General features: G+C 45.7%; 2 protein-coding genes across 5 annotated transcripts; one reads left to right on the top strand and one right to left on the bottom strand.

The window, feature by feature from the left end:
- Positions 1 to 1,566: 1,566 nt before the first annotated feature.
- Positions 1,567 to 12,389, top strand: LOC311114511 (E3 ubiquitin-protein transferase RMND5B-like). Of its 4 annotated transcripts, none has more exons than XM_084189751.1 (10): positions 1,567 to 1,606; positions 2,952 to 3,151; positions 4,297 to 4,439; positions 4,658 to 4,795; positions 4,920 to 5,020; positions 6,622 to 6,788; positions 10,133 to 10,298; positions 10,473 to 10,575; positions 10,738 to 10,892; positions 11,030 to 12,389. In XM_084189751.1, exons 2-10 carry the CDS (start codon positions 3,013 to 3,015, stop codon positions 11,091 to 11,093), a joined length of 1,176 nt encoding a protein of 391 aa, XP_084045877.1. In that variant the 5' UTR covers positions 1,567 to 1,606; positions 2,952 to 3,012; the 3' UTR covers positions 11,094 to 12,389. The 4 variants fall into 4 exon arrangements, with proteins under 4 accessions (XP_084045877.1, XP_084045879.1, XP_084045878.1 ...); XM_084189753.1 differs by having other exon boundaries at positions 1,573 to 1,606; positions 3,002 to 3,151; XM_084189752.1 differs by lacking the exon at positions 1,567 to 1,606 and adding an exon at positions 1,878 to 1,892.
- A 3,342-nt stretch (positions 12,390 to 15,731) lies between these two features.
- On the bottom strand, positions 15,732 to 20,205 carry LOC311114517 (NEDD4-binding protein 3-A-like; the record flags this gene model as incomplete). Its single annotated transcript, XM_084189757.1, has 3 exons — positions 15,732 to 17,645; positions 17,977 to 18,232; positions 19,954 to 20,205. Coding segments are annotated over 3 exons (948 nt in total), but the record flags the coding sequence as incomplete, so codon positions are not given.
- Between the last annotated feature and the right edge of the window lie 44 nt (positions 20,206 to 20,249).

Genomic DNA, 20,249 nt, shown 5'->3' on the forward strand with positions numbered 1-20,249 from the left:
TTTTGTAGAAGGATATTTGATGTTATTGAATACATGTGAGGATCTTAGATGTTTTTGTTTATTTCGGTGATGTTTAGGGACAGAGAGGCTAGGCAGGGAGAGATCCACTGTAGGGTCCAATGGGTTGACCAGCCTTACAAGTGGATGTTTTTGGATAGGATTTTGTTTGCAGGGGCTTACATGTGTATTTAATTGCATCATAGTTTCAAATGCATTTACATGGTTTATGAGTTTATCTGGAGTACCGAAGGTGGTTGCCTGGGGCAGAGGGACCGTGAGAGAATTTTACTGTCTTGATTGATGGATGGAAGGTTGCCGGACAGTTTTTCGCTCTTACACTCCATAGAGATTTGTTCATATTTCATAGTAATGTATTCACACTTCATAAACAGTTATTCATATTTCATAGAAAGGTATATATACTCTAGAGGAGAATGGTTTTTGGTTTAATGTTAAAGATACTCAATAAGATAAATTGTTACTTGTCATAATCCTATTCTGTTTGTTTTCGAGACTTAGTTCGTCTCGAAGGGGGGAATATCGTATATGAAGATTATGTCTTTGTTAAATGTTTTTCATGAAGAAATGGAATGTTGTTTATGTTAGTATCAAAAGGGAATGTTTTAGTGTAACGTCACATACAACAAACAGGAAGTGTGTTGTAGACAGGGGAGACTGGTGATTGGCCAGAAGAGGGAGCATCTTTTTGCATTGTTTATAAATAGGGGTTAAACGAAGAAGAAAGTCAGAACGGCCATGACAATCTGAGACGCCGTTCTCCGGACACCGCGGGTCTGTAACTTATGCTGTAACCTTGTGATATTAATAAAAGCCTCTAAATCATTGTGCAGCATAAGCGGACTCTTTGTTGACAGCAATAATTGCCACCATTCACCCGATACGACAGTGACTTTCAGTAATCTACATGCATAAATATGGTTTGTGTGTATGTGTGTGTGTGTGTGTGTGTGTGTGTGTGTGTGTGTGTGTGTGTGTGTGTGTGTGTGTGTGTGTGTTTTACGTCAATGCCTGTCTGGGGTCATTACCAGATAGTTACATCACAGGTGGGAAATCCCCCGGCCAGCTCCATGCCACACACCTGTCTTCACTATAGGTCTGCAATCTGGCCATAGATCTACATTCATAACCGTCTGTACAGCGCCACCTGGGGTTCGCAATGAACTTGTAGGCTATTGTGAGACAATTCAATATTGGAATCAAATGCTATCACTTTGAAACCTGCATTTTACTTGTTTCATAAGTATACATGATTATGTATCAGAGGATGGGACTCTGTAAATACTGAAACATTGAATCAAGTCTAAGAACCTTACCTTCATGAGCAAAGTAACTACAGTAACTACAGGGATGTAGCTCAGTTGATAGAGCATGGCGTTTGCAACGCCAGGGTTGTGGGTTCGATTCCCACAGGGGGCCAGTATAAAAAAAAAAATAATAATATGTAAGTCGCTCTGGATAAGAGCGTCTGCTAAATGACTAAAATGTAATGTAAATGTACTTTTATTTTGAAAATCCGAGACATGCGACACAGGAAGGAAGTTCCGCAGATCGAAGGACGACTGGTGGAGAATAGCTGTCACGACAGGCAAGTGGTGTTTATTTTGACGTTTTATGTTGTCATTTTAACTTATTTAGATAATGTCTATCATGCTGTTGATATATTTGAGAATTGCAAAAAATATTTGGACAATATGGCTATCTTTCTAACTATGCAATCGATTAAAATACACCATTATTGCCAAGTCAAACATAAACAGCTTCGGTCCATTGCTAGGTTTACATCACCGTTAGCTAGCTGTTTGTTTACGTTATGCGACAAACGTAGTTAGCTACCCACCAACATTTCTTAGCTGCCATTAGGATTGTTCGATGTATGATAATCGCCATTGTAACCAAGTGGTGTTTGATACGACTTCTTATACAGCTAGATAACATCTAGCTACGCTAGCTGGCTTGATACTGTTAATGTTGTTGTGGATATGGCTAGTTAGCTTAGCTAGCTAGGGTAGCTAACTTGATATTTTCTAACATAGCTGTTATCAGAGCTTTGTTGTGAGTTTAGTAAGTAGCAAGAACACAGTCAGCTGGCTAGATTGTTAGTCTTTAGCTAGCTACGTGACTTGACTCAAACAAAGTGTCAGCAAACGATTTGGCTAGTTATCCTACCGTGCTAACCCTGTTTTGCAGTCGAATGTCATTGGTTGAGGGCTTGAGGCTATGGACAGGGCCTATTAGCTTCAGCGAGCAAACCGGTTCCAAAAGTAGCCGGTTTTTTACATTATGTGTAGCTACGTAGCTATTTTTTTATTTGTCAGATAAAAAATTGAAAACAAAAGTTTAGATATTTTATGACGAGAAGAGGAAAGTTGCAAAGTAATGTTTTTCAAATGTATACAGCCAGGGATGCCTTGGATAATGATGTGTCAATGAGACCAAAACATTCAGGCCTAACAACAGTGATCTCCACTTGTTGACCTAGAATAGATTGGTCTTCTTTTATATTTTCTGTTGCCTCTCAATGATTATGAATACTGTGCCATTGCACACTTTAGGCTCTAGCAAATCTGATTCAACTAATAAAGGATTTTGTTGACCAGTTAGGCTAAATCAGTTATGCTAGTGCTAGTAGTGAAACAACTGTAGAGGTCATGGGAGGATTGCAAGATGTTGAGCTATTGTTTGTGACCTTGTTCAGTGGTTCTCAAACCTCTCCTCTGGGACCACTAGCTGTTCTATGTGTTTTATCTATTCCAAAGCTAGCGCACCTGATTCAACCTGTCAACTAATCATCAAGCCCTTGACTAGGTGAATCAGTTGAGGTAGTTCAGGGCTACAACAAACTTGTGAAATGTCTGGTGGTCCCTGGGGAGAGGTTTGAGAACCAATGACCTAGGCCTAGTTCCCTTGGTTATGTGTATTCTCTCTCCCAGGTGGTAGTGAATGCGGTAGAGTCCCAGTCTCTGAGCTTGTTATTGCTCAGGTTCAGACGGTATGGAGCAGTGTGCGTGTGTGGAGCGGGAGCTGGAGAAGGTGCTCCATAGGTTTGTCATGTACGGACACCAGTCAGAGGAACGGCTGGACGAACTACTACGCAGCGTCTGTGAGCTACGGGGACAGCTGGTCACATTCGGTAAGGCCAAGCCACCTCCACGCTCTAGTTTAGAAGTAGTGTCCGCTCCAGTCATCCAGTCATTTGCAGGTGCATGGTACAAAATTAAAGAATAATAGATTCCTGCACACACTGTTAAAGGCCCCATATTTGAGGAATTTGATGCAAGAGTATAACTAAAGCACGGAACAATATGCAATTAAGTTATTTAAACAATTTGGCCCTAGAGAAATTAAACATTGCTTTGCTCCGGTTGCGTGCCATGACTCATGAGTGTTCAGGCACAGAAGTGATTCATAGGTTTCTTAATGTACATTTCAACAAGACTGCTTTTAGCCTTTTAAACCTTTAATGTTATGACTTGTTTTAACCTGATTGCTCTCTTCTTCAGAGCAGAGACATATATTTAGGGAGTTGGGCCAACTTTTAGGATCTTCTGTAATGTTCTACCTTTCCTCTCTTTAATATTGTTCTAATTCTAGACATTCAGTTACATAGCATTGTTGAAATATTCCCATGTAATGGCAATGGGGTGCTAACCATATAAATATGTAAGGGAGAATCAACGAGGGGCTATGCGTTCTCTGGAAAATAATGAACGATGTGGAACTAACCTTCCACAGAGTTGCATTATTTACCAGAGAACGCATAGTGGCCCGAGTTGATTATCCCTTTTATACCATGGCTATAATTTACCACATTTACCACTAGAAATGTGTTCATTTACCACTAGATATGTGTTCATTTACCACTAGAAATGTGTTCATTTACCACTAGAAATGTGTTCATTTGCCGGTGGAAATGTGTTCAACATCCACTGAAGTAGCTAGTTGCCTTGGTAACCAAACAAACAGACTTGCTAGTTTAGCTAACCAAACCGCCAGTCCTAGCTTGCTATTACGAAAATCGAATTCAACAATGCCAATAATCTTTTCAATCCGACTTTTGCTTTCAAAAGCAGCTCGAACATGTAAGAATGAACTATAGCCATTGAATTCTACCGCTCAAGAATGCTCTTCAAGCCATTCAGAAATGAGTATTCAACGATGCCATGGTATAAGTCATTATATTTCTATGGCGCCAACATGGCTGCCATAGAATTTTGTGTCATGTCAATGCAGAACCCTTCAATGTACCAACTCTTCTAAATAATGGCTCTCTTTCAGGGGTACAAGATGCAGATCTGTCGGTGCTATCTCAGACGATGGCCCAGTGCTGTAAGAACATTAAAGAAACGGTACAGCTGCTGGCCTCCAGACACAAGGACATCCACGGCAGTGTCTCCAAAGTCGGCAAAGCTATCGACAGGGTAAGAGTTTCCCAATAAATGCTTTAATTATAGGATCTTTACATTTTAGAAAATATAAATGTTAACACAACTTCCTTGTGGTTGAAGCCAATATTATTGGAAAATAAATCAGGATAAAGAAAAAAATTACCTTAAGCACACAAGGGAGAAATTTCAGCAGATTCTGGGTGTTTTATTTCCACTTATACTTTGGCTGTTTCCTGGTTGTGTTGCTGTAGAACTTTGATGCAGAGGTGAGTGCAGTAGTGGCAGAGACAGTGTGGGACTCACCTGAGAGACAGAAGTACTTGAGTGAGACCATCGTGGAACACCTGTACAGACAAGGCATGCTGAGCGTGGCAGAAGACCTATGTCAGGTAAACAGAACAACTGAGATGAAACAAAAGCCTGCACACCCTGTTGGTCCCCAGAACCAGAATTGAAGAACTTTGGTGTATTTCATATGTATTAACTTCTCTGTTGTGTGTGTGTGTGTCCCAGGAGTCTGGAGTAGTGATTGACATGAGTATGAAGCAGCCGTTCTTGGAACTCAACAGGATCCTGGAGGCTTTGAGGATGCAGGACCTCAGACCAGCACTAGAGTATGTACTGTATCTCCTCTCTGTTATATACTGACCTCAGACCAGCACTAGAGTATGTACTGTACCTCCTCTATCGCCTCTCTGTTATATACTGACCTCAGACCAGCACTACAGTATGTACTGTACCTCCTCTCTATCTCCTCTCTGTTATATACTGACCTCAGACCAGCACTACAGTATGTACTGTACCTCCTCTCTGTTATATACTGACCTCAGACCAGCACTACAGTATGTACTGTATCTCCTCTCTGTTATATACTGACCTCAGACCAGCACTACAGTATGTACTGTTCCTCCTCTATCTCCTCTCTGTTATATACTGACCTCAGACCAGCACTACAGTATGTACTGTACCTCCTCTCTATCTCCTCTCTGTTATATACTGACCTCAGACCAGCACTACAGTATGTACTGTTCCTCCTCCATCTCCTCTCTGTTATATACTGACCTCAGACCAGCACTACAGTATGTACTGTACCTCCTATCTCCTCTCTGTTATATACTGATCTCAGACCAGCACTACAGTATGTACTGTACCTCCTCTCTATCTCCTCTCTGTTATATACTGACCTCAGACCAGCACTACAGTATGTACTGTACCTCCTCTCTATCTCTTCTCTGTTATATACTGACCTCAGACCAGCACTACAGTATGTACTGTACCTCCTCTCTATCTCCTCTCTGTTATATACTGACCTCAGACCAGCACTACAGTATGTACTGTTCCTCCTCTATCTCCTCTCTGTTATATACTGACCTCAGACCAGCACTACAGTATGTACTGTACCTCCTCTCTATCTCCTCTCTGTTATATACTGACCTCAGACCAGCACTACAGTATGTACTGTACCTCCTCTCTATCTCCTATCTGTTATATACTGACCTCAGACCAGCACTAGAGTATGTACTGTACCTCCTCTATCTCCTCTCTGTTATATACTGACCTCAGACCAGCACTACAGTATGTACTGTACCTCCTCTATCTCCTCTCTGTTATATACTGACCTCAGACCAGCACTACAGTATGTACTGTACCTCCTCTCTATCTCCTCTCTGTTATATACTGACCTCAGACCAGCACTACAGTATGTACTGTACCTCCTCTATCTCCTCTCTGTTATATACTGACCTCAGACCAGCACTACAGTATGTACTGTACCTCCTATCTCCTCTCTGTTATATACTGACCTCAGACCAGCACTACAGTATGTACTGTACCTCCTCTATCTCTGTGTGGAGTTCAATGTGAATCAAACCCCTCTTCGATCATTTTGAGCCATTCAGTAACTGATTAACTTTAGAATAGTGAACACAATTGAGATCTGAAAAACTTGAAGACACCCAGTCAGGGTTGGGGTCAATGCCAGGGTTGAAGGTCAATTAAAATTTCGGTGGACTTCCTGAATTGATTGAATTGAAATTGAATTGAGCCCAACCCTGGGGTCTATTCACTAGGAGTCAAACAGAACCAAACTGAAGAAAACGGAAGGAAACGGGAGGGACCTACCTGAATTTGTCCAATAGCAATTCTTGTTTTCAGTTTGCAACTGTTTGCTATGGTGTGCACTAATGATTACAAGCGTCTCTCTCCCTGGCTCCAGGTGGGCGGTAACAAACCGGCAGCGCCTGCTGGACCTGAACAGTACCCTGGAGTTCAAGCTGCACCGCCTCTACTTCATCAGCCTGTTAAACGGAGGCATCACCAACCAGCTGGAGGCGCTACAGTACGCCAGGCACTTCCAGCCCTTCGCCTCACAGCACCAGAGAGGTAGGGGACACAGACAGCCTGGGCCCTGTTCAGGTCAGGAGGGTGGGACAGATATACATGTATAGTGTAGAGCAGATATATGGTGGTCTGAACGGAGACACTAACAGTCCTTCACCTCATAGCACCAGAGAGGTAGGGACAGAGACATACCCTGGCTGGAGCCTCCTGGTGGTCTTGAAGAGAGGTAGGGACAGAGACATACCTGGCTGGAGCCTCCTGGTGGTCTTAAAGAGAGGTAGGGACAGAGACATACCTGGCTGGAGCCTCCTGGTGGTCTTGAAGAGAGGTAGGGACAGAGACATACCTGGCTGGAGCCTCCTGGTGGTCTTGAAGAAAGGTAGGGACAGAGACATACCTGGCTGGAGCCTCCTGGTGGTCTTGAAGAGAGGTAGGGACAGAGACATACCTGGCTGGAGCCTCCTGGTGGTCTTGAAGAGAGGTAGGGACAGAGACATACCTGGCTGGAGCCTCCTGGTGGTCTTGAAGAGAGGTAGGGACAGAGACATACCTGGCTGGAGCCTCCTGGTGGTCTTGAAGAGAGGTAGGGACAGAGACACCTGGCTGGAGCCTCCTGGTGGTCTTGAAGAGAGGTAGGGACAGAGACACCTGGCTGGAGCCTCCTGGTGGTCTTGAAGAGAGGTAGGGACAGAGACATACCTGGCTGGAGCCTCCTGGTGGTCTTGAAGAAAGGTAGGGACAGAGACATACCTGGCTGGAGCCTCCTGGTGGTCTTGAAGAGAGGTAGGGACAGAGACATACCTGGCTGGAGCCTCCTGGTGGTCTTGAAGAGAGGTAGGGACAGAGACATACCTGGCTGGAGCCTCCTGGTGGTCTTGAAGAGAGGTAGGGACAGAGACATACCTGGCTGGAGCCTCCTGGTGGTCTTGAAGAGAGGTAGGGACAGAGACATACCTGGCTGGAGCCTCCTGGTGGTCTTGAAGAGAGGTAGGGACAGAGACACCTGGCTGGAGCCTCCTGGTGGTCTTGAAGAGAGGTAGGGACAGAGACATACCTGGCTGGAGCCTCCTGGTGGTCTTGAAGAGAGGTAGGGACAGAGACATACCTGGCTGGAGCCTCCTGGTGGTCTTGAAGAGAGGTAGGGACAGAGACATACCTGGCTGGAGCCTCCTGGTGGTCTTGAAGAGCTTTTTGACAGGGATCATGTTCGTTAGGCACCAAACGGAAGAAAATAAACTTGAAACAGGGAGGGACTACCTGTCCAATAAGAAACCCTCATTTTTGTTTTCACTGCAAAGCATTTTCCATTTCAATAACTTTCTTACAAGACTTCATAGCTTCTTTCTCTTACCAGCTGACTAACTGCTCACCATACTCCTTCCTCCCTCCTTATTGACCACTGTCTCCTCTGACATCCTTCATGACCACTGTCTCCTCTCAGACATCCTTATTGACCACTGTCTCCTCTCAGACATCCTTCATGACCACTGTCTCCTCTCAGACATCCTTCATGACCACTGTCTCCTCTCAGACATCCTTATTGACCACTGTCTCCTCTCAGACATCCTTCATGACTACTGTCTCCTCTCAGACATCCTTCATGACTACTGTCTCCTCTCAGACATCTTTCATGACTACTGTCTCCTCTCAGACATCCTTCATGACTACTGTCTCCTCTCAGACATCCTTCATGACCACTGTCTCCTCTCAGACATCCTTCATGACCACTGTCTCCTCTCAGACATCCTTCATGACCACTGTCTCCTCTCAGACATCCTTCATGACTACTGTCTCCTCTCAGACATCCTTCATGACTACTGTCTCCTCTCAGACATCCTTCATGACTACTGTCTCCTCTCAGACATCCTTCATGACTACTTTCTCCTCTCCTCTGACATCCTTCCTCCATCCTTCATGACCACTGTCTCCTCTCCCCCCAGACATACTTAATAACAGTGTCTCCTCTCTCCCAGACATCCTTAATAACAGTGTCTCCTCTCCCCCAGACATCCTTAATAACAGTATCTCCTCTCCCCCAGACATACTTAATAACAGTGTCTCCTCTCCCCCAGACATCCTTAATAACAGTGTCTCCTCTCTCCCAGACATACTTAATAACAGTGTCTCCTCTCCCCCAGACATCCTTAATAACAGTGTCTCCTCTCCCCCAGACATCCTTAATAACAGTGTCTCCTCTCCCCCAGACATCCTTAATAACAGTGTCTCCTCTTCCCCAGACATCCTTAATAACAGTGTCTCCTCTCTCCCAGACATACTTAATAACAGTGTCTCCTCTCCCCCAGACATACTTAATAAGTGTCTCCTCTCCCCCAGACATTCTTAATAACAGTGTCTCCTCTCCCCCAGACATCCTTAATAACAGTGTCTCCTCTCCCCCAGACATCCTTAATAACACTGTCTCCTCTCCCCCAGACATCCTTGATAACAGTGTCTCCTCTCCCCCAGACATCCTTAATAACAGTGTCTCCTCTCCCCCAGACATCCTTGATAACAGTGTCTCCTCTCCCCCAGACATACTTAATAACAGTGTCTCCTCTTCCCCAGACATACTTAATAACACTCTCTCCTCTCCCCCAGACATCCTTAATAAGTGTCTCCTCTCTCCCAGACATCCTTAATAACAGTGTCTCCTCTTCCCCAGACATCCTTATTAACAGTGTCTCCTCTCCCCCAGACATACTTAATAACAGTGTCTCCTCTTCCCCAGACATCCTTAATAACAGTGTCTCATCTCCCCCAGACATACTTAATAACAGTGTCTCCTCTCCCCCCAGACATACTTAATAACAGTGTCTCCTCTCCCCCAGACATCCTTAATAACAGTGTCTCCTCTTCCCCAGACATCCTTAAAAACAGTGTCTCATCTCCCCCAGACATACTTAATAACAGTGTCTCCTCTCCCCCCAGACATCCTTAATAACAGTGTCTCCTCTCCCCCAGACATCCTTAATAACAGTGTCTCCTCTCCCCCAGAGATCCTTAATAACACTGTCTCTTCTCCCCCAGACATCCATAATAACACTCTCTCCTCTCCCCCAGACATACTTAATAAGTGTATCCTCTTCCCCAGACATCCTTAATAACACTGTCTCCTCTCCCCCAGACATCCTTAATAAGTGTCTCCTCTCCCCCAGACATACTTAATAACAGTGTCTCCTCTCCCCCAGACATCCTTAATAACAGTGTCTCCTCTCCCCCAGACATTCTTAATAACAGTGTCTCCTCTCCCCCAGACATCCTTAATAACAGTGTCTCCTCTCCCCCAGACATCCTTAATAACAGTGTCTCCTCTCCCCCAGACATCCTTAATAACAGTGTCTCCTCTCCCCCAGACATTCTTAATAACAGTGTCTCCTCTCCCCCAGACATCCAGATCCTCATGGGTAGTCTGGTGTACCTGCGGCACGGCATAGAGAACTCTCCCTACCGCTCGCTGCTAGAGACCAACCAGTGGGCTGAGATCTGTAACAGCTTCACCAGGGACGCTTGCTCTCTGCTGGGGCTTTCTGTAGAGTCACCTCTCAGTGTCAGGTTAGACACACACACACACACACACACACACACACACACACACACACACACACGGCAGTGAGTATGACGCTGATAGTAAGAATCCTTTCAATGCTCTTGTCTTTGTTTTTCACTGCAGTATGTATCTGTGATTTCCATGTCTGTTTCTCTGTGTTGAATGTTATTCTCTGTCAGTTTTGCGTCAGGCTGCATGGCTCTGCCAGTCCTGATGAACATCAAACAGGTGATCGAACAGAGACAATGTAGCGGAGTCTGGACACACAAGGACGAGCTGCCTGTAAGTCTCCCTCTTTATGCTCGCTCTGCTATTCTCTCACGACTTTCTCTGGGTGGTGAATACTCAGAATATTCATAACATCTATAATACTATAACCATTTAAATGGATTATTAATGAAGGTTGTCATAGAAGGGTAACGGTCCTGTCTCCTCTCCCTCCAGATTGAGATCGACCTGGGGAAGAAGTGCTGGTACCACTCTGTGTTCGCCTGTCCCATCCTCAGGCAGCAGACGTCAGAGAGCAACCCTCCCATGAAGCTCATCTGTGGACACGTCATCTCCAGAGATGCCCTCAACAAACTCACCAACGCTGGAAAGTAAGTCTGATCCAGGTTGACAGACAGGCAGGCACTCAACCATTGGCAGAGTCAGACCTGTGTAACTCTGTGGTTAAACGCTCCTGCCTGCCTGTATATGTATGTGTCTAACTCTGTCCTCCATCTCCTCTCCTCAGACTGAAATGTCCCTACTGTCCCATGGAGCAGAACCCGTCAGATGCCAAGCAGATCTTCTTTTGATCCTGTTTCCTGAAACCCCCAGGCAGAGTGGAGCCCCTTGGAGCTAAAGTACCTAACTGGAGAGAGGGAGAGAGAGAGAGAGACGTTCATTTGCAACTGCCTGCAGAACTTATTATTAACTTATTTCTTTTGTGTGATGTTGATAGGGTATCAAGTTGAGTTGTAGAGTTTTTGGACGACTGCTCTGTTCCTTTTTCCTTTCCTCTGTCCATCCGTAGGCTTTCCTCAGTACACAGAATGGCTCAGTTGAATGGATGTTAGAGGGGTGATGTGACATTATGGTTTTTAGGAAGTTGTCTGATTTCAGGAGAGTATTTAAACTTCTATATTACAGAGGTAAAGCTAAGTGGCCTCTGATAAAGTATATACACATATAAATTGTATTGAGCGGTTGTGATGGGCTGATAGGTGGAGGTGACCGTGGTTACAGTTTGTGAATGGAACACTGATTGTAAAAAAATAAAATACAAAAAGTTAAACATTTCTCCTATTGCTGATGATGTAATAAAGGCCCTGATTGGTTGAAAGTCACTATGGGTTACAGTACATGTATCAGTGTGATGATCAACAGTTGTGATCGATGGAGAGGTCGAGGGTCAATTGGCTGATTGATTTTGCGACTGGCTCCAATAACAATTTTCCTGAAGAAGGAAGCCATCTTTCTTGTTCTGTGTAGGCCTATGTATTTAACAAAAACAAATATACTACTGTGAACTCTGCTTTTGTTTTTATTTATCATAGCTAGAATCAAGTCTCCTGTAAAATAGTGAAACCATAAGTAACATTTTATGAAATATAATTACGCCACAAAATAGCAACATCAGGATTGGATCCATGATCAAATCCTTCTCCTTGGTCCAAACTGATAGCTCCCAGCCCATGAAATGGTGATGTCAGCAAGGTCTTTACCAGCATCTCTTTAACAGCCAATATATCAACTCTGCACTGATCTCCAGTCAGAATGAATGATCGTAGCAGGTCTTTAAAAAACATGTTTTTATTATTTTATGGTTTGTGTTTGCACACGTTTGTTTTGTTTTTGGTTGATTTTACATTTGATTTACTGCTTTTGGTTGACAATCATTCATCTCCTTGCCCAGAATACATTAAGGTCTGTTATGGCTACTTCCTTAGGTCCTTTTTCTTTTCCAGTAGTCAGAGTTATTGAGTTCTTGTATGATAGGTTTGGCTTTTACCTGCTTCTTTCTTTATTCAAGTTTTATTGTACATATTTATTCTCTAACATGTTTCATATTATACTTGCATCTTAAAATGGAATAAAACTTTATACTCCAACTCTGTTTATATGTTTGTGGAAAGTATCAGAGTTTGGTTGGTTTTTTGTTTGGTTAGCTGCAGAAAGATGTACCTTGTAGTTATTTTTTGGTGACAGTCAATATTAGCTACTGATATTGACTCACATGCTCTTCCTGCTGATGCCACCAGATGGCGACAATACCCCACTGTAGATGACTTCTACATACTAAACAACATGCCTTAGTTTTGGTTGCAGAAATACCCCCACCTGTGCTAGCTGTATTCACTTCACGCAAACAATTGTCTTCCTGTTGACTTCAACTAGTGTGTGGTATAGTATGTAATACTGTAAGTCACCTACATTGAATGCTTGAAATCCAAGCTGTGTAGTTTGCATATGTAGAGTCCCTCCTACATACACAGCAGCAACACACAAGCATGAGTTAATATCTTGCATCATCCCACACTCAGAAGACAATCGCCCTCTCACAGTCACCTATGTGAGCAGTGGAGTTATATTAAGCCCTGGTTTATATAATGTTAGATGGAGGTTGGTGAGTCAGAGGGAGAGATGGTGTTTGGCTTGACCCCTCCCGGGAACACACACGTCAACTCTAAAACAGGACTGTTTGCTAACTGTTTAAATCATGAACCTGGCAACTACACAAGACAAATATGCTTTAGAGTTGGTGGCAGGAGGGCTCAACAATGGCTGGGATGGAGTGAATGGAATGGTATCAGCCATTACTATGAGCCTGCCCTCCCCAATTAAGGTGCCACCAACAACCTGTGGTACACACAGATGTTTTTCCATCTGGGTTCTAAAAGAACACTGGGTGTTTGTGGGTGTCCAGCACTCAACTTCACAAAACCACCCAGGGCAGGCACTCCCCTTCTCTACAGCTTACCTTGACTGGCTTCCATAGAAATACCTGTTCCTTACGCTAACAAAGATCCTCTGTTTCCATCTAGGCTGACCTCTGACCTCTAATGTCCAAACTCAGGGTGGAGGTATGTAGGGGCCAGGGTTGGACAGGGGAGGGAGTGGTGGTGTGTTTCTGAGCCAGGGTTGTACAGGGGAGTGACAGGGTGTGTGTGTTGTGATAATTACAGTATAGTGTAGCATAGCATAGCACATTACAGTATAGTGTAGCATAGCATAGCACATTACAGTATAGTGTAGCATAGCATAGCACATTACAGTAGAGTGTAGCATAGCATAGCACATTACAGTATAGTGTAGCATAGCATAGCACATTACAGTATAGTGTAGCATAGCATAGCACATTACAGTATAGTGTAGCATAGCACAGTACATTACAGTATAGTGTAGCATAGCACAGTACATTACAGTATAGTGTAGCATAGCACAGTACCTTAGAGTATAGTGTAGCATAGCACAGTACAGTATAGTGTAGCATAGCACAGTACATTACAGTAGAGTGTAGCATAGCATAGTACATTACAGTATAGTGTAGCATAGCACAGTACATTACAGTATAGTGTAGCATAGCACAGTACAGTATAGTGTAGCATAGCATAGTACATTACAGTAGAGTGTAGCATAGCACAGTACATTACAGTATAGTGTAGCATAGCATAGCACAGTACAGTATAGTGTAGCATAGCATAGCACTAGACTACTACAAGTTGTAGCTACAGGTTGTGCTTTTGTTTGTACAAACAAGAAAATTGCCCTCAAAGATGCTTTCACACCTCTTGATAAATGTTTATTATATAAATTCAGAACCAACATATGTCATGTTTATATATATATATATATTTTTTTTTAATTCCAGTGGTTTAACACAAGTCACAGTATAGTACAGTATTTATTTATTCCCTAAACAAAGTGTCGCTGTCGGATGAAAAACTATTTTTGCCAGATACAGTGGGGGGGGGAAAGTATTTAGTCAGCCACTAGTTGTGCAAGTTCTCCGACTTAAAAAGATGAGAGAGGCCTGTAATTTTCATCATAGGTACACGTCAACTATGACAGACAAATTGAGATTTTTTTTTTCCCAGAAAATCACATTGTAGGATTTTAATGAATTTATTTTCAAATTATGGTGGAAAATGAGTATTTGGTCACCTACAAACAAGCAATATTTCTGGCTCTCACAGACCTGTAACTTCTTCTTTAAGAGGCTCCTCTGTCCTCCACTCGTTACCTGTATTAATGGCACCTGTTTGAACTTGTTATCAGTATAAAAGACACCTGTCCACAACCTCAAACAGTCACACTCCAAACTCCACTATGGCCAAGACCAAAGAGCTGTCAAAGGACACCAGAAACAAAATTGTAGACCTGCACCAGGCTGGGAAGACTGAATCTGCAATAGGTAAGCAGCTTGGTTTGAAGAAATCAACTGTGGGAGAAATTATTAGGAAATGTAAGACATACAAGACCACTGATAATCTCCCTCGATCTGGGGCTCCACGCAAGATCTCACCCCGTGGGGTCAAAATGATCACAAGAACGGTGAGCAAAAATCCCAGAACAACACGGGGGGACCTAGTGAATGACCTGCAGAGAGCTGGGACCAAAGTAACAAAGCCTACCATCAGTAACACACTACGCCGCCAGGGACTCAAATCCTGCAGTGCCAGACGTGTCCCCCTGCTTAAGCCAGTACATGTCCAGGCCCGTCTGAAGTTTGCTAGAGTGCATTTGGATGATCCAGAAGAGGATTGGGAGAATGTCATATGGTCAGATGAAACCAAAATAGAACTTTTTGGTAAAAACTCAACTCGTCGTGTTTGGAGGACAAAGAATGCTGAGTTGCATCCAAAGAACACCATACCTACTGTGAAGCATGGGGGTGGAAACATCATGCTTTGGGGCTGTTTTTCTGCAAAGGGACCAGGACGACTGATCCGTGTAAAGGAAAGAATGAATGGGGCCATGTATCGTGAGATTTTGAGTGAAAACCTCCTTCCATCAGCAAGGGCATTGAAGATGAAACGTGGCTGGGTCTTTCAGCATGACAATGATCCCAAACACACCGCCCGGGCAACGAAGGAGTGGCTTCGTAAGAAGCATTTCAAGGTCCTGGAGTGGCCTAGCCAGTCTCCAGATCTCAACCCCATAGAAAATCTTTTGAGGGAGTTGAAAGTCTGTGTTGCCCAGCAACAGCCCCAAAACATCACTGCTCTAGAGGAGATCTGCATGGAGGAATGGGCCAAAATACCAGCAACAGTGTGTGAAAACCTTGTGAAGACTTACAGAAAACGTTTGACCTGTGTCATTGCCAACAAAGGGTATATAACAAAGTATTGAGAAACTTTTGTTATTGACCAAATACTTATTTTCCACCATAACTTGCAAATAAATTTTAAAAAAATCCTACAATGTGATTTTCTGGATTTTTTTTCTCATTTTGTCTGTCATAGTTGACGTGTACCTATGATGAAAATTACAGGCCTCTCTCATCTTTTTAAGTGGGAGAACTTGCACAACTGGTGGCTGACTAAATACTTTTTCCCCCCACTGTATTTTACATGTATTGAAAGCAGTAACTCCCCTCAATGTACTCTCTAAATATTTAATGACTGTAGGACCAAGAAATTTTATTCAAAATAGATTTTCTCAAGTTTTGTAATTGTTTGTTTGTTCATGGGTAAATATGGCAATTTTTTTCCATTTGCTGAAAAGCTTCTGTTTAGGAGATGTTTCCCTCCAAATCAAATCAAATCAAATTGTATTTGTCACATACATGTGTTTAGCAGATGTTATTGCGGGTGTAGCGAAATGCTTGTGCTACCAACAGCAACGATAGATTATCAGTAATTAGTCCAATGGGACGCAGAATAATGGCCAGAGCTTTAGTACTAGGCTGTATTTGGCTATTGATTCAAAGTGTCCTTTACTCAAACAGTACATGCTTCTGCAGCATTAGTATTTCCAAATTACAATTATATACAGATTACAATATAGTGATTTGGGGACAGAAAATAGAATCACATGAAAATAAATATACATTCCATAAAACATCCTCAATCCAGTATTGCTACAGTATTACAGGTGTCTTAAAGGGTCATAAAAAATGGCAGAGCAATAGCATCCGTGTGTTGGCCTCTAATGGTCTAGTAATCCTACTTAACTCAGTGGTACAGCTTTCTCCTCTCTGAGCCCAGCACCCTGGACGCTCCCTGAATGAAGAGAACATTTCATGTGATTTACATCAGGCCTATTGTACCCACCACAGAGACAATGACCGTACCTCACCACACCGGGACAAAACCCAAATCCCTTTAGATCGTTTTGGACACAGTCCTAGGTTGCATCTAATCAAAAGTAGTGTACTATACAGGGTATAGGGTACCCTTACTTTACCCCAGTCAGCGTTTGAACTTCAACTAGCCCACAGAACGGCTGTGAGGATTGGAACTGGTTTGAATATATACACACAGAACAACATTTCAATAAGTAAAATAGGTTATTATTATTATTATCCTTTGTACATAGAAGCAGCCCTCTAAAGTGAGGTTTGGTCAGTGTCATGCTTGAAGGAATGTACAGTGTTCTCGACTCTAATACGCTGTCATTGATTGGTAGACTGAAACAGGAAGTTGTTATTGATTGGTGGATTGAAACAGGAAGTAGGAAGTGGAACCTCCAATAAACAGTACCAGAGAGGGTGTATCATTGTATTGCTGATTATATATGCACACTATTCAGTCTAGTTCATACAGGTATAGGAGTATAGGAGTGCAGAGTTGTTTTGGAATTGGAACTGGAACTGGGCCCTCCACACCTTTCAAGTCTGTAAGAAGCCTGAGTATTCATCAAGGAGATAGGAAGAGGGGGCGAGTGTTTGGTTTGGAATGGGCCCTCCCTCTAGTGCCCACCCAGTCAAATCTCAGACGACTCTATCCTCTCTATCCAGGGAAGACCAGGGGGAGGTTTACTGTCCTCCTCTCCTCCTCCTCTTCCTCTCCTCACCTCCTGCACTTCCCTCTCCAGTGACTCGTTACTGTAGTCTCCCATCTCTCGTCCTCCTCCTTCTCCTCCTCTTCCTCCCCTCACATCTTGCAGTTCCCTCTCCAGCGTTCCTCCTCCTCCTCTCTCTCCTCCTCCTCCTCCTCTTCCTCTGAGCTGGTATACTTCTCTCTCCAGTAGTTTGTTGTGGTGGTACATGTCCAGGTAGCTGGCCTGCAGCTCTCTCTGGTAGCGGATCACTTTCTCCTTCTCTGTCTGCCACGTCTGTCTCTCCTCCTCGAAGGCCGTAGCCTGGGCCTCGCTCTGACGACGCTCTAACAACAGCTCTGCTCGCAGACGCTCCTCTGTAGGGCCTGGAGATAAAGAGAGAGAGGGAGGGAGAGAGAGAGGGGGAGAGAGAGAGATAGAGAGACAGACGGTTTAATGATCTCCAATTAGCTTATTGGCCAACACAGTAACATTAATCTGACAGATATATAACTATCAAACATAACATAACATAACATAAAAAACAAGATAATAACAACATAAATCATTTAGCAGACGCTTTCATCCAAAGCCACTTACAGTCATGCATGCATACATTTTACGTACGGGTGGCCCCAGGAATCGAACACACAATCCTAGCGGTGCAAGCGCCATGCTCTACCAACTGAGCTACAGAGGACCACATATCTATTATACCTGATGCCCCTCCTGATCCTCGAGACTCTAGTGTCCCATTCTCCTCCGCTCCAACTTTCCCCTGTCGTCGTGGTTGCGCCCCCTGTAGGGCTGTCTGCAGCGCGTCTATCTGTCCATCATGGCTCTGCAGCTCTCCTCTGGACTCCCTCAGCTGGGTCTTCAGCTGGAACAGCTCTGACAGCTTGCAGGTCACCTCCGCCTGGGAGTCACGCAGCTGCTGCTTCAACAACGAGATCTCACCCGACTTCTGACACACCTGAAAGGTAGGGAGGGAGGGATGGGTGGTTAAAGAGGATGCTAAATAAACCTTGCTCTTCACCATTATCCCTCAGTCAATTCCTCCTCTCTCTCCACCTGTCCTCCTTCAATCTTAGTTCACAGACCCATCTCTATGCGCTTTTACCTTCACTTACCTACTTCTCTCCATCCTCCTACCCCCTCACCTTCCCCACTCCCTCCTCCTACCCCCTCACCTTCCCCACCCCCTCCTCCTACCCCCTTACCTTCCCCACTCCCTCCTCCTACCCCCTTACCTTCCCCACTCCCTCCTCCTACCCCCTCACCTTCCCCACTCCCTCCTCCTACCCCCTTACCTTCCCCACTCCCTCCTCCTACCCCCTTACCTTCCCCACTCCCTCCTCCTACCCCCTTACCTTCCCCACTCCCTCCTCCTACCCCCTTACCTTCCCCACTCCCTCCTCCTACCCCCACACCTTCCCCACTCCCTCCTCCTACCCCCTCACCTTCCCCACTCCCTCCTCCAACCCCTCACATTCCCCACTCCCTCCTCCTACCCCCTCACCTTCCCCACTCCCTCCTCCTACCCCCCCACCTTCCTCACTCCCTCCTCCTACTCCCTCACCTTCCCCACTCCCTCCTCCTACCCCCTCACCTTCCCCACTCCCTCCTCCTACCCCCTCACCTTCCTCACTTCCTCCTCCTACCCCCTCACCTTCCCCACTCCTTCCCCACCCTCTCCTCCTACCCCCTCACCTTCCCCACTCCCTCCTCCTACCCCCACACCTTCCCCACTCCCTCCTCCTACCCCCTCACCTTCCCCACTCCCTCCTCCTACCCCCTCACCTTCCCCACTCCCTCCTCCTACCCCCTCACCTTCCTCACTTCCTCCTCCTACCCCCTCACCTTCCCCACCCCCTCCTCCAACCCCCCACATTCCCCACTCCATCCTCCTACCCCCTCACCTTCCCCACTCCCTCCTCCTACCCCCTCACCTTCCCCACTCCCTCCTCCTACCCCCTCACCTCCCCCACCCCCTCCTCCAACCCCCCACATTCCCCACTCCATCCTCCTACCCCCTCACCTTCCCCACTCCCTCCTCCTACCCCCTCACCTTCCCCACTCCCTCCTCCTACCCCCTCACCTTCCCCACTCCCTCCTCCTACCCCCTCACCTTCCTCACTTCCTCCTCCTACCCCCTCACCTTCCCCACCCCCTCCTCCAACCCCCCACCTTCCCCACTCCCTCCTCCTACCCCCTCACCTTCCCCACTCCCTCCTCCTACCCCCTCACCTTCCCCACTCCCTCCTCCTACCCCCTCACCTTCCCCACTCCCTCCTCCTACCCCCTCACCTTCCCCACTCCCTCCTCCTACCCCCTCACCTTCCTCACTTCCTCCTCCTAACCCCTCACCTTCCCCACCCCCTCCTCCAACCCCCCACATTCCCCACTCCCTCCTCCTACCCCCTCACCTTCCCCACTCCCTCCTCCTACCCCCTCACCTTCCTCACTTCCTCCTCCTACCCCCTCACCTTCCCCACCCCCTCCTCCAACCCCCCACATTCCCCACTCCCTCCTCCTACCCCCTCACCTTCCCCACTCCCTCCTCCTACCCCCACACCTTCCCCATCCCCCACTCCTACCCCCTCACCTTCCTCACTTCCTCCTCCTACCCCCTCACCTTCCCCACTCCCTCCTCCTACTCCCTACCTTCCCCACTCCATCCCCCAACCCTCTCACCTGCCACCGAGTCTCCTCCAGAGTAGGACTGGTTCCCTTCAGACTCCCCTGACCCTCTCTCTGTCTATCCCCCCTCAGAGCGTCCAGTTCCTCCTGCAGTCTGTTCTTCTCCTGCTGGGCCTTGTACAGCTGCAGCTGCAGTGCACGCTGGGAATGCTGAGCATGCTGGGAAACCTGACGCAGCTTGGCGGCGTACAGATGCTTCAGCTCCTCCAACTCCTTCTCCCACAGATGCTGTTTACCTTCAAACACCTACAGGGAGGGAGGGAAGGGGGAGAGAGGGAGGGAGGTAGAGA

The sequence above is a fragment of the Coregonus lavaretus genome, assembly GCF_964263955.1.
Source record: "Coregonus lavaretus genome assembly, contig: HAP1_SCAFFOLD_484, whole genome shotgun sequence".
NCBI classification, from domain to species: Eukaryota; Metazoa; Chordata; class Actinopteri; order Salmoniformes; family Salmonidae; genus Coregonus; species Coregonus lavaretus.

Excerpts from the sequence above, each read along its gene's own strand:
- LOC311114511 (XM_084189750.1), top strand. The coding sequence starts at position 5,364 with ATGTACTGTACCTCCTCTCTATCTCCTCTCTGTTATATACTGACCTCA. Across the intron at positions 10,299-10,472 it reads GAGTCACCTCTCAGTGTCAG|TTTTGCGTCAGGCTGCATGG; the intron begins GTTAGACACACA and ends ATTCTCTGTCAG. Across the intron at positions 10,893-11,029 it reads AAACTCACCAACGCTGGAAA|ACTGAAATGTCCCTACTGTC; the intron begins GTAAGTCTGATC and ends TCCTCTCCTCAG.